This window comes from Scyliorhinus torazame, chromosome 7, assembly GCF_047496885.1.
Source record: "Scyliorhinus torazame isolate Kashiwa2021f chromosome 7, sScyTor2.1, whole genome shotgun sequence".
NCBI classification, from domain to species: Eukaryota; Metazoa; Chordata; class Chondrichthyes; order Carcharhiniformes; family Scyliorhinidae; genus Scyliorhinus; species Scyliorhinus torazame.
The window spans coordinates 270017718-270032235 of NC_092713.1; the positions used below are offsets into that span (position 1 = coordinate 270017718).

Consider the following 14518-nt stretch of genomic DNA (forward strand, 5'->3'; position numbering starts at 1 on the left):
TATTCCTTGAAGGTCTGGAATGGGGCACATGTCTGATTGTAGTTTGTCTTGTGGATTGTTGTATTGTCCGAGTACAAGATTGCATTTTCCCTTTTGTTGAGAGTGCAGATGACTAAGAAACCAAGCTAGACACTGGGCAGGAGTCACCATTGTGAGTCCGCCTTGCTATCGCTGCCTGCCAACGCGGACGGAGAATTTGGCGCTCAACCAAATGTCCATTCGCTGCAGCAGGAAGGGAGAACTGCCGGCGTAAAGGAACGGAGAATCAAAGTCACTGTTGTTATTTTCTAACTTTCAAGAATTTAACTTGACACTCAACTTGAGAGTTAGTACCAGAAAGAAAGTGTTAACTTTTCATACAAATTTATTCTTTCTCGCAAGTCTAACTCAAGATAAAGAATTGATCAGATTCATTGGTGGGGGTTTTCTCCAGGGACAGGAATTCCGATGGCCCGGCGAATCAGACGTGAGGCAAAAAATGGACTTCCCGTCAGGCATCAAACCCATTGCGAGTCTCTGGCCCCAACAAGGTTCCCGCCCAGACCTAGGACCAAGCAAATAGCTCATGATAGCTAATTTGATTGTAATTATCAGGCCCAATTTGCCGCCTCCTGAGATGCTCCAGCCCCCTAGCTGGGTGTCCAATGGCGTGAATTGGTACAAGTCCTGAAAGACAGGGGACCGCCGGCTTACACTGAAAGGGGTGATTACACTTGGGGTCCTTCATGGATGTGAGAGTTGGGGGAAGGGTGGCTTGTGCTGGGCGGGAGGGGCTCAGTTCAGGGGTCTTTCCTGGGATGGGGGTCGTTTGGCTGGTCTCTTCACTGACTATTGGTGCATGAACCCAGGCAGGGTACCACTGCTGCACCTTCTATGTAATAATGAGGTCTGAGACCCAAAATCCCAGGTGCCTCTTCCTCCACATTTGGGTGTGGGTCGTTAGCACCCTGCAGGTGAGGTGTCCAAAATTGGATCTTGTTGAATTTTTAGACCCTATTATATAAATTTCAAACATCAAAGAATCTATTTACCAGTTTGCAGGCCTTGTTTCCTCATCAATTATTTCAAGTGTAATCTTGTGAACATTCCTACATGACATGATACAAGTTTCTGTCTCTCAGTATCCTAAACAATGAGCTTCCTGACTTTAGCTAATCTGATTGCTGTGTTCTTTACCATGAAGGGAAGGATTTCATTTGAAGTCCATTATTCGAATCTTTAAGTCCTGTACCAAAAGTCCAAAATTCTTCATGTGTGAAGCACAGATCCAATTCCAGGTGGCATGGGGTATTTTCATCCCAACTCAAATTTGCTTTAGCTTCTTTATCACTGTTCAGATTAACCTACCTACCTTGGAGGTTCCCCTCCCCCAAATCACTCACCATCCTGACTTGGATATATATCTCCGTTCCTTCACTGTCACTGGGTCAAAATCCTGGAATTCCATCCCAAACGGTGCTATGGATGTACATGCACCTCATGGACTGCAGCGGTTCAAGAAGGCAGCTGAACACCACCTTCTGAAGGACAACTAGACATGGGCAATAAATGCTGGCCTAACCAGCAACGCCCACATCGCATAACTGAATTTAAAAAGCAGCTGGCTTTATTGATGTCTGCCTTGGAATTTTTGGGGGGCTGAGGAATTGTATATTTCAATTTTAACTACTTTAATTAAGGTGAGCGATTAATTATATTTTTCTTGTCTGCTAAATGAACCCATATCCTTTTCACAAGGTGCTTTTGAAGCTCATAAATAGAAAAAACAGTTAGTGCATAGTCTCTTGTTGATTACACTTTCCATTAATGCATTTTCCAATCCTTGTGGGTCTAGGAATTCATTCAGTTTTAATAATATGGAGGAAAATGTTGATGTTCGGCCTGTTTAATTAGTCAGTTACATCTGAATTCATGTTCATTACAGGGAATACGCTGAGACCTAATGATCCTGCACTCGGGTCTGCGTTCTCAGAGTAAGGTCTTTTTACACTGGGGATTTGTCTCGCGTTTTACACCAACTCTGTCTGCCAGTTCTGGCTGACGATTTGGCAGATGCAAAAATTGTTAATAACCTTGAGAATGAGATCACAAGAAAAAAAAAATCCCTGGGAATATAAATACCTCAGCCCAGACAGATATCAATTATTAAAGTGAATGAAATTTTACCATTATTCCTCCGAGGACTTGTACCTTTTATGCTGCCTGCTGCCACACAGACCTTGGAGTTCATCGGTTGATGGAATAAAATTTGGGAGTCAATTTTAATCTTACACGCTCAAAGGAATGCTTGAAACTCTCCCCTTTGATCTTGGTGCAAGATTCATACTGTTGTAACTTGCACAGATCATTTTGGGTAGGGACAATTGATTACAACACCTACATTCACAGAATGTCAGCCCTTCTGTGTAATCCTGCAGAATCTACTTTGGTGCCGCTTTTTGATGCAACACCATGGCTGACAGCAGGGTGCCTGCAAAAGAAAATAGGCCCCAAGTGTTGTCAGATTATTAAACCAAATGAGCCATCATAGCTGTTGCTGATTGAATGACTCAACATTGAATAGGGATGTCTGGTTAATAGTCAGAAGCTGGAACCTTTGGTTAATTTTCCTTTCCTTAACTTGAAGCACCGAGGCCAATTGTAGGAATACCTAAGATCCCTCAGGTTGAGATCAGCAAACTCAGGTATGTTCTATTCTATATGCTCAGTTGCACAACCACCTTACCAAGCGAGTATTCAGAGCTAATCCATGCTAGTTCCACCAATGGTTGCAATGCCCCAGCAATGCCAAATGTAAGCGTTGCCTGCAGTGGGTCAAGTTGCCATGTAGAGCAGACAAGAGTGCATTTACCAAGGCACTGTAAATGCTAAACCTATGGAGAACATGGATTGGGGAAAGAGTTACAGTACTAATGAGGCTCAGTACATATCTGAATCCACTCTATAGCCTAAGGAAGCTATGTGCTTGGTGAACTGGGATTTGTGTAGTTGCCTACTTTATGCTCTTGCGATTTGTACATTTAACTTGAATCCAGCAATAACTGGATGAAGACTGCCTAAAATAGTTTGACTTTGGATCTTTAAAATTAGTAAAGATGAGACTTTGCCTCCACCATTTGAGTTACTTTTATGTATCTGTCTCAGTGTTTAATGCAGTTTACTAACTAGCTGTAGAAAATATGATTGAAATTATCTCTTTACAATAGACCGCTATATATCTATGGCTACATAGATCAAGGTAACAGATCTAGAATGTTCTATTTCCAACATCTGACCATGTGCGAAATAGAACAGAAGTTATTTGCTACTCCTCAAGTTCTGTCTTTTCTAATTAATGAACTGGCTAAAACATTAAAACATAAATCCTCTACCTTTGTTTCCTGACATACCGCAACTGAGGAGACACTTCACCTGGTCCTGATTTCTTATGAACATTCCAGCACTCCAGATAAAATGCTCATTTTATTGTTCTTTACACTCCATGAACTCGGATATATATTTCAACTCAAGTGCTTTTTTTTGATAATTAAAAATGACTGTAATTTTAAAAAAATATTCTGAGACACTTTTAACCTCAATTACTACTACACAGCGGCCGCAATTTCTTGATGTCTTCATCATCTGCCCTAAAATGCCCAAAGATTATTTAAATAATTCATTTTGTATGCATTTCCAAGTATCTCTCCTTTTTGGTAAACCTTTAACAGCATTGGTATTTTGGTCACATTTGAATTCAACTTTTGTCAAGGAATTAGATAATTTACCATACTTCGACTTGATTCCGTTCAATTTGCATTCTCACCTTTACATGCATAAAACATTTCATTTATTTGGTGCTTTCCTCTTGGCATTGTTATCCAAATTGACTGTCTCATATCAACCCTCATGGCTTTAAAAGGCAGTTTTCTTAGAATCTGCGTGAACTGTTTGAAATAAAGAGAAAACCGTTTTGGAATTCCTCATGGACACCCGAAGACAATTTAGTGAGTTATCAGAACATTACAATGTACGCTGTTCAATCTGCCACCTTGCCAGAGATTTCTGATAAATAGTCCTCCAAGCTCAGCATCACACAATGTTGAGGATTTTTTTTCTCGTCTTTTTAGTTAAAAGACCTAATGCTTTGTTGAATGTGTACCCAAACAAGCGCCGGAGTGTGGCGACTAGGGGCTTTTCACAGTAACTTATTGCATTGTTAATGTAAGCCTACCTGTGACAATAAAGATTATTATTATTACCTTTCAACCTCCAGGCCACAACAAGTTTTCCTTTTTATGGATTCTATCCTATTTATTTAGCCTCTTATGGTAAAATTCAGAATAGCACTCCTTGTTTTCCAAAGATAATCAAGCAAATTTATCCTATCTCATTTCTCATTAAGTAATTGTCACCTGCTGCCCTCAATATTCAACTACTCCATTCCATTCCCCAACCCCACTCATGAACCATTATGTTCCATTGAGTGTTCCATCATTTTAGTCAATGCTTATTTCCAAAACATGTAAGCCCATTCTCCACCAGCTATTAGTTTAGCTCGTTTTAAGAGGGACGTGTCATTAACTGCTTTTGATGGCAATTTCTCCTATTTATTCATTACTCTGTGGAGTGGAAATTCTTTTAATTAGCCTCATTTCAGGCTTGTTAATTTTAAGCCTATATTTTCACGTTATGTGCTACATTACGTTTACATTATCTCTACCTTCATCATCCTCCTTCCCCCTGCCCCAACCCTTTCAATTTATCATCTGCAATGAAAACAAATTGAATTTTCTGAAACTGCCCTTGAAATTTGAAAACTAGTTCTGGCAGCACCCTTGTCCTTTGTCTTTTAACCTATTTCCAGTACGTCAATGTTCTTTTGAAGATAGCATGCCCAATTAATATTTTAAATGGAGCTTCATCAGTGAATAATAACAAGGCTTGCTATCAAATGCTTCAAGACGCATCCTTATGTTTGATTAACTGTGTTGATTATAGTTTTCAATTCTATTCATTTGCTTTCTGTGCAACCTAATAAGAAACTCAACAATTCCTTGGGTAATTCAGTCAATAGAGTATTGTTGCATCGCTGACTTTTTGCAGTTCTGCTGAATAGTTATGAACATCGATCATTACTGCTGTAGTATGTAATGCCCACCTCCATGGGCAGGGTGGCGGAGGGCGGTTCTTCTGGCACAGTGGTTAGCATTGCTGCCTCACAGCTCCAGGGCATTGCTGCCTCACAGCTCCAGGGACCCGGTTTAAATTCCAGACTAGGGTGACTGTATGTGTGGAGTTTGCACACTCTCCCTGTGTCTGCGTGGGTTTCCTCCGGGTGCTCCGGTTTCCTCCCATTATCCAAAGATGTGTAGGTTAGGTGGATTGGCTGTGCTAAATTGCCCCTTAATGCCCAAAAGGTTAGGTGAGGTTACTGGGTTATGGAGATCGGGTGGAGCCGTGGGCTTAAGTAGGGTAAAAGCAAATTACGGCGGATGCTGGAATCTGAAACCTATCATCTGGACTCAAAACATTAGCTCTTTTCTCTCCTTACAGATGCTGCCAGACCTGTTGAGAGTTTCTAGCATTATCTTGTTTGGCTTAAGTAGAGTGCTCTTTCCAAGGGCTGGTGCAAACTCGATGGGCCAAATGGCCGCCTTCTGCACTGTATGGATTCTATGATTCTATGAATTACGTATAAGAAGTGGTTCACAGCAAATAGTTTGCCCTAGTTTGGTAATTGATCACCAATCTTGCTCAAAAGTATCAAAGGTGGCTTGTGCAAAAATTAGAAATGTCACGTGGATAAGCTGACATTTGGGGTTTTGGATTTCATGCATTGATGGGGCTATTTTCACCAAATTGTTTTACAGTATAGTGACTTTAGTAGTAAGCTGGGGAATACAGCAGCTAACCTGAACACAGTAAGGACTCACAACAATAAAATGACGACCAGGTAAAGCTGGTGCTTGAGAGCTAAGTATTAGCTCGGACACAACTCTCCTGCACATTTTCAAAATAGCGCCATGGGATCTTTTACAACCAGCTGAGAGGGCAGAATGAGACCTTGGTTTAATGTCTCATCCAAAAGACAGGACTGCACTCAGACGTCAGCCTGGATTGTGTACTCATGTTTCCTTGTGTCGGGTTTGAAGCCACAATCTCCTGAGTCAGGCAAGATTGCTATCACTAAATCACGGCTTACATTTATACTTAATCTGAAAGAAAAATTGATTAATCCATACAATAATTTTAAACTTATTGAAGCTTAATCTTCAGTATTGGTGTAGCATCTTGTAACAAACAAAGTTGCATGTTCTCAATGAAAAGTCTCTATCAAACACGGGTACTTTTGCAGATCGATAAGAGCGTTTGAAGCTCTCTGCATGGAGATTAAACGTTACATTTTCTTTTCTTTCTATAGTGCACTTGGGCCAGGATGGTCTTTATGGAGCTTGTGAAAAGAACTTCTGTGGCCGTGGGCAACAGTGTATCATCGGTAAAGACACTCAGCTGCCGGAGTGCGTGTGCATACAGCAATGCAAACCCAATTATATACCAGTTTGTGGCTCCGATGGGAAGTTTTATGAGAATCACTGCGAACTGCATCGTGCTGCCTGCCAACAGAGAAGGAGAATCCACATTGCAGACAATAAAGAGTGCTTCTTCCAAGGTAAGCCATGGTATAGCAGCACGCATGAAGCCTAACGATGGATCGTCATTGTTCAGTGTTTCCGTGTGTTCAGTCCCAAAAGCAGATGTAACCTGCCCTAGGAACCAGATCAAGAGATCATTAAGCCACAGGTGATCATAAATAGTCCAGCAGCATTTTTGCAGTGATATTTTCTCAGATTATATCCTTGTTTTGCTTATAGTAAAACAATTCAAGACTATGCCAAGGGCTTCCCACAAATGAAAAAGATGCTTGAAGTAGATAGCTTCCATAAGTTTGTATTAACAAAGGTTGGTATTGGATATGTGAGAGTTTATCATATTGTATACATTAGATTTAACATCAGTGGTAAAAATCATTTTATCAGTTTTTGAATGAAAGCGCTAGATTCCTATGTGATTGATGATACCTTTGTGATATTCTTGATTTGATTTGATTTGATTTGATTTATTGTCATATGTACCAAGTACAGTGAAAAATATTTTTCCACGGCCGAGGGAACGTACAGTACGTACATAGTAAACAAAAAGTATAATCAACAGAGAACATTGACAAATGGTACATCGACAAACAGTGATTGGTTACAGTGTGGAACAAGGGGCCAAACAAAGCAAATACATGAGCAAGAGCAGCAAAGGGCGTCGTGAATAGTGTTCTTGCAGGGAACAGATCAATCCGAGGGGGGGGTCGTTGAGGAGTCTTGAAGTTGTGGGGAAGATGTTGTTCCTATGTCTGGATGTGGGGGTCTTCAGACTTCTGTACCTTCTGCCTGATGGAAGGGTCTGGAAGAAGGCAGTGCCTGGGTGGGAGGGGTCTCTGATATGCTGTCTGCCTTCTTGAGGCAGCGGAAGGTGTATACAGAATCAATGTGGGGGTGGCAAGCATGTGTTGGGCTGAGTTCACCACATTCTGCAGTTTCTTGCGATCTTGGACCGAGCAGTTGCCATACCAGGCTGTGATGCAGCCGGATAGGATGCTCTCTATCGAACATCTGTAGAAGTTTGTGAGAGTAGATGCAGACATGCCAAATTTCTTTAGCTTCCATAGGAAGTAGAGAGTTGTTGGGCTTCCTTGACTGTTGCATCAACGTGAGTGGACCAGGACAGACTCTTGGTGATGGTGACCCCCAGGAACTTAAAGCTATCGACCATCTCCACTCAGGAGCCATTGATGCAGACAGGAGTGTGTGCCGTGCTTCGCTTCCTGAAGTCGATGATCAGTTCCTTGGGCTTTCCGACATTTAGAGAGAGGTTGTTTTTGGCACACCATGCAACCAAGTGATTTATCTCCCTCCTGTAGTCTTTGCCATTACGCACTGTTCAATTATTTTTTTCACCTTCCAATTTTGTTCTGTGAACCTGCACCCATACTTAACTAGGTTGAGACCATTCAAAAGTGATGTGGACTGGAACTTTGATTGTTGACAGGGAGAATAAACTCTCATTGTTTACTCGTTCTTTAAGCCAAAATGTGAAGCATTCAATCACCTTCAGGGTTTATTTTCGGAATGCAAAACAATTAAAGCTTCACCAAAAGCAAAATACATTGGCTGCTGGAACTGCATTAATGCCATCTCAATTTGATCTCGCAATTTTTGAAAGCTGTAAAGGACCAAAACAAAAGTACTAGATTTAATAAAAGCAGAAACTATAATTAAACAGTACTGCACCAAAATAATTCAAACCTGAACCCTTTTCTCGTAAAGTTATGGTTCTCTGTCGAGCTGTCATAGCTCAGTCAAATGCACATAAAAAATGTTGGGAATGTGAAACACAACAGTAAATGCTGTAAGCATCCAGCAATTGAATCAGCAGAAGTGCCAACAGATGGCATGTCTTTCTCCCATTCGACATGTTGTTGAATCCGTTATCTCATCCAATTAATGCTGAAAGGCACAGTTGTGAGTGAGTCATAATGATGTATCTTCTTGGTAATGTTGGGTCTGCTAGATGAATAAATACTATGTCAAACATGATATGACATCTTCTGTATTTATCTGTGTTACAATACATTATCAGAGTTTGGGCAGTGGAATATGGAAGATGTTGTCATGATATGCAGTTGACCATTAGTCTTTTATGTGGCAATGCTGCTATCATGGTGGCTCCCAAATAACGTTGCACGAATGGTGAGGTACATTTTTTAGTTATGATGTTGAAGCAACAGGAATGGACGTTCTCACAAGCCAAACCCCAGGAAATTTTCAGCGTTAGCCAGAATGAATCTTTTGAAAAATGAAATGAAATGAAAATCGCTTATTGTCACAAGTGGGCTTCAATGAAGTTACTGTGAAAAACCCCTAGTCGCCACATTCCGGCGCCTGTTCGGGGAGGCTGGTACGGGAATTGAACCGTGCTGCTGGCCTGCCTTGGTCTGCTTTCAAAGCCAGTGATTTAGCCCTGTGCTAAACAGCCTCTTATGTTTTCATGTAAAACATTGCACATCACTGTGTCGGGGTGTGGTCGGCTCAGGAGGGGGAGGGGGGTTGCAGGTTGAGGGTGGGATGAGAAATCCTGTACAGGTGGTAGGGATATGGAGAGTCCCCTGGGGGGTCAGGAGTATGGGGTGTCCTATGTGGGTCTGGGTCTGGGTGTTTAAAATTGTGACTCTGAAGTTCGAAGGTTTTTATCTCTTTTAACTTTGTCAGACTAACATTAGAGTATCACTGCAGAACCATCCAAAGTTAGCGATTTCAATCGCTTTGTCAGATGGTTACCAGCGCAGCCCATTGTCCAGGGGAAATTAGTGCTTCTGGAAAATTTGCAGGTAAATCTTTACCTGGGAACATCCAAAAGGGGTTCCTCAGTGCATCTTTTGAACACCTGGGGCGAAATTCTCTGGTATCGGCGCGATGTCCGTCGAATGGCACCCAAAACGGCGCAAATCAGTCGGGCATCGCGCCGCCCCAAAAGTGCGGAATGCTCCGCATCTTGAGGGGCCGAGCCCCAACCTCAAGGGACTAGGCCCCCGCCGGACTAATTTCCGCCCCGCCAGCTGGCGGAAAAGGCCTTTGGTGCCCCGCCAGCTGGCGCGGAAATGTCATCTCCAGGCGGCGCATGCGCGGGAGCGTTAGCGGCCGCTCACGGCATTCCCGCGCATGCGCAGTGGAGGGAGTCTCTTCCGCCTCCGCCATGGTGGAGACTGTGGCGAAGGCGGAAGAAAAAGAGTGCCCCCACGGCACAGGCCCGCCCACGGATCGGTGGGCCCCGATCATGGGCCAGGCCACTGTGGGGGCACCCCCCGGGGCCAGATCGCCCCGTGCCCCCCCAGGACCCCGGAGCCCGCCTGCGCCGCCTTGTCCCACCGGTAAGGTAGGTGGTTTAATCTACGCTGATGGAACAGGCATTTTAGCAGCGGGACTTCGGCCCATCCGGGCCGGAGAATCGCGGGGAGGGGCCCGCCAACCGGCGCGGCACGATTCCCGCCCCCGCCGAATATTCGGTGCCGGAGAATTCGGCAACCGGCGGGGGCGGGATTCACGCCAGCCCCCGGCGATTCTCCGACCCTGCGGGGGGTCAGAGAATCTCGCCCCTGATTCTCCAATAACGGGGCTATGACCCCCACATCCACGACAAAACTCTGGAAAAAGTCGAGGGCGATTCTCCAATTTGCAGGGGGCTAGCAGGGCTCCGGAGTAGTCCTCGCAGCTTCGGTTGCTGATACGGGGCCCTGCGCATCCGGTCGGGGGGACCGCCCGTGCGCATGGCGGTGGCCTTCGGCGGCCGCCCCGCATGACATGGCCGACCCACACTGCAGACCGGCACTGAAAAGATAGGTCCCCCCTGATCGCGCGTGTCCGTGGATCGGTAGCCTGGCCGTCCTGGCGGCCCCGCCTGTGAATGATCCACCCACCCCCCCCTACCAGGGCGGTTGCGCACTGAGTCCGCTGCCGCCAAGCCGAGTTGTCGACGGGTGGAACCATGAGAGAACCACGCCATCGGGAACTCGGCCAGGTGGGACTGGAGAATCGCGGGAGCGGCGTCGGACCCGATCTCGGGTTTGACGCCCATTCTCCGCCCCGCGCCAATCGCGATTTCGGTGCGGAGGCTCAGAGAATCCCACCCCCCAAATCTGACACTGTGGGGTGAGGAAGTTATGGGCCATGATTTTCATATTTCAACTGACTGGAAATTTTGCCATTTGAACTGAGATAGTGCACAATGCAAGGCCTCATTACATTGTGAAGGTGGGAAACAAACAAGTCTTTCTTTGACTCAAGAAAACTTTCTTTAATTGTCTCCTTATTGCTCACAGCATAAATAATTGAATACTTTCTGATCTAGAAATTGCACATCCTCGTGAAAAAGAAAATGAAATGTTTGCTGTGGCCAGCTGATGGGGTAAATATAGGGGAGCCAGTTTACCCTTTCTCACCTGGTCGTAACATATGCAAAACTGTTAGTCGCAAGGTCCCCAAACTGCAAACTGACTCTTGAATTTAATTTGTTATGAGCTAAGCCTCCCTTCTCTTACAAAGACACTGAAGTGCACACATTGTAATATTGTGCTTATGTAAGTCAACTATTGCCTCCATATCATACATGAATCTTTTAAAAGATACTGAATTAAGAAACCCAACTTGTAATTCTGTAGGCACTCTAGTTTTTGTGCTCGTCGAATTAGATTAAAAAAAGTTAACAGGCATCTGTTTGACACCTTGTAGATCAGAGGGTTGAAAAAGTGTCCAGGGCAACTATATCTGAAAACAAATTGCCTGTAAAGAAAACCCCTTGAGATGCAGAATCAATGAAACCATCTTCCTTCGATTACCACAATTCGATTACGTTTACTTTAGTGATGGAAAGGGATAGGTATATACCGCAGGGCAAGAGTTATATCTGGGGGAAAGGCAATTATGATGCGATGAGGCAAGACTTAGGATGCATCAGATGGAGAGGAAAACTGCAGGGGATGGGTACAATGGAAATGCGGAGCTTGTTCAAGGAACAGCTACTGCATGCCCTTGATAAGTATGTACCTGTCAGGCAGGGAGGAAGTGGTCGAGCGAGGGAACCGTGGTTTACTAAAGCAGTTGAAACACTTGTCAAGAGGAAGAAGGAGGCTTATGTAAAGATGAGATGTGAAGGTTCAGTTAGGGCGCTCGAGAGTTACAAGTTAGCTAGGGAGGACCTAAAGAGAGAGCTAAGAAGAGCTAGGAGGGGACATGAGAAGGCTTTGGCAGGTAGGATCAAGGATAACCCTAAAGCTTTCTGTGGATATGTCAGGAATAAAAGAATGACTAGGGTAAGCGTAGGGCCAGTCAAGGACAGTAGTGGGAAGTTGTGCGTGGAGTCCAAGGAGATGGGAGAGGTGCTAAATGAATATTTTTCATCAGTATTCACACAGGAAAAGGACAATGTTGTCGAGGAGAATACTGAGATACAGGCTACTAGACTAGAAGGGCTTGAGGTTCATAAGGAGGAGGTGTTAGCAATTCTGGAAAGTGTGAAAATAGATAAGTCTCCTGGGCCGGATGGGATTTATCCTAGGATTCTCTGGGAAGCTAGGGAGGAGATTGCAGCGCCTTTGGCTTTGATCTTTGAGTCATCTTTGTCTACAGGAATAGTGCCAGAAGACTGGAGGATAGCAAATGTTGTCCCCTTGTTGAAGAAGGGGAGTAGAGACAACCCCAGTAACTATAGACCAGTGAGCCTTACTTCTGTTGTGGGCAAAGTCTTGGAAAGGTTTATAAAAGATAGGATGTATAATCATCTGGAAAGGAATAATTTGATTAGAGGTAGTCAACACGGTTTTGTGAAGGGTAGATCGTACCTCACAAACCTTAATGAGTTCTTTGAGAAGGTGACCAAATAGGTGGATGAAAGTAAAGCAGTTGATGTGGTGTATGTGGATTTCAGTAAAGCATTTGATAAGGTTCCCCACGGTAGGCGATTGCAGAAAGTACGGAGGCATGGGATTCAGCGTGATTTAGCAGTTTGGATCAGAAATTGGCTAGCTGGAAGAAGACAAAGGGGGTTGTTGATGGGAAATGTTCAGCCTGGAGTCCAGTTACTAGTGGTGTACCACAAGGATCTGTTTTGGGGCCACTGCTGTTTATCATTTTTATAAATGACCTGGAGGAGGGCGTAGAAGGATGGGTGAGTAAATTTGCAGATGACACTAAAGTCGGTGGAGTTGTGGACAGTGCGGAAGGATGTTACAGGTTACAGAGAGACATAGATCAGCTGCAGAGCTGGGCTGAGAGGTGGCAAATGGAGTTTAATGCAGAAAAGTGTGAGGTAATTCATTTTGGAAGGAATAACAGGAAGACAGAGTACTGGGCTAATGGTAAGATTCTTGGTAGTGTGGATGAGCAGAGAGATCTCGGTGTTCATGTACATAGATCCTTGAAAGTTGCCACCCAGGTTGAGAGGGTTGTTAAGAAGGCATACGGTGTGTTAGCTTTTATTGGTAGAGGGATTGAGTTTCGGAGCCATGAGGTCATGTTGCAGCTGTACAAAACTCTAGTGTGGCCGCATTTGGAGTATTGCGTGCAATTCTGGTCGCCGCATTATAGGAAGGCTGTGGAAGCATTGGAAAGGGTGCAGAGGAGATTTACCAGAATGTTGCCTGGTATGGAGGGAAGATCTTATGAGGGAAGGCTGAGGGACTTGAGGCTGTTTTCGTTAGAGAGAAGAATGTTAAGAGGTGACTTAATTGAGGCATACAAGATGATCAGAGGATTGGATAGGGTGGACAGTGAAAGCCTTTTTCCTCGGTTGGTGATGTCTAGCACGAGGGGACACAGCTTTAAATTGAAGGGAGATAGAAATAGGACAGATGTCAGAGGTAAGTTCTTTACTCAGAGAGTAGTAAGGGCGTGGAATGCCCTGCCTGCAACAGTAGTGGACTCGCCAACATTAAGGGCATTCAAATGGTCATTGGATCGGCATATGGACGATAAGGGAATAGTGTAGATGGGCTTTCGAGTTGTTTCACATGTTGGCACAACATCGATGGTTTCACAGGTCGGCGCAACCGTGAAGGCCGAAGGGCCTGTACTGCGCTGTAATGTTCTATGTTCTTGAGAAGGAAGATAGTCAATTGACGAGAACTATCAGAATTGGATGTTGAAAATGCTGAAATTCCATGGAAAGACATCAGGTGGTATTTCAAACCATTAGATCAAAGTCAAGGATGAAATGAAATGAGATGAAATGAAAATCGCTTATTGTCACAAGTAGGCTTCAATGAAGTTACTGTGAAAAGCCCCTAGTCGCCACATTCCGGCGCCTGTTCGGGGAGGCTGGTACGGGAATTGAACAGTGCTGCTGGCCTTCGTTGGCCTGCTTTAAAAGCCAGCGATTTAAATAGGCTCAAAGGTCATCATTTGAGACTTTGATTAGGATCTTTTCACCATTGTGAAAAAGGCACAAACCTGATTGGGGAAATACAAATGGAGTGATAGGAATGATGGCCACTAATTTGGGAGGCAACAATAAAGTAAAGGGGTGGGATTCTCCAATAATGGGGCTATGTCCCCATGCCAGCGTGAAAACGCGGACTTATCAGCCATTCTCCTACCTGCCTGGCTCTGGCTGCGGATACGCAGCCCTGTACCTCCGGTCCAATGTCCGCACATGCGCACGGCGGCAGCCTGTGGCGGCGGCCCCATGGGACACGGCGGACTCGCACAGTGGAGCGGAACCAAAAATGTAGGCCACCCGAGATTGCACGTGCCCGCGGATCAGTGCCACCCGATCGCCCCCCTGGCTGTCCATGAAGCCCCCCCCCCCCGGTGAAGGTTCCTCCTGCCCCCCACCAGGGCGGCCGCAGATTGAGCCCGCAACTGCCTGTTGCTAACTTTTGCCTTAGTTTAATTGCTCTGTTTTATTTGCTCTTGAGTCGCCAGGTATCTTTCTGATACCG

At 44.6% G+C, this 14518-nt stretch overlaps 1 protein-coding gene across 5 annotated transcripts in view; it reads left to right on the forward strand.

Moving 5' to 3' along the window:
• The window catches only part of LOC140427031 (follistatin-related protein 5-like), an 802898-nt gene that overhangs the window by 231833 nt on the left and 556547 nt on the right, over positions 1-14518 (forward strand). For 4 of the 5 annotated variants that reach the window (XM_072512450.1, XM_072512453.1, XM_072512451.1 and 1 more), the window contains exon 4: positions 6401-6649. The exons of the other annotated variant lie outside the window; for it this stretch is intronic. In XM_072512450.1, the coding sequence (XP_072368551.1) occupies positions 6401-6649 (249 nt within the window). The remainder of the gene's footprint in view (positions 1-6400; positions 6650-14518) is intronic. 5 annotated transcript variants of the gene reach the window in all.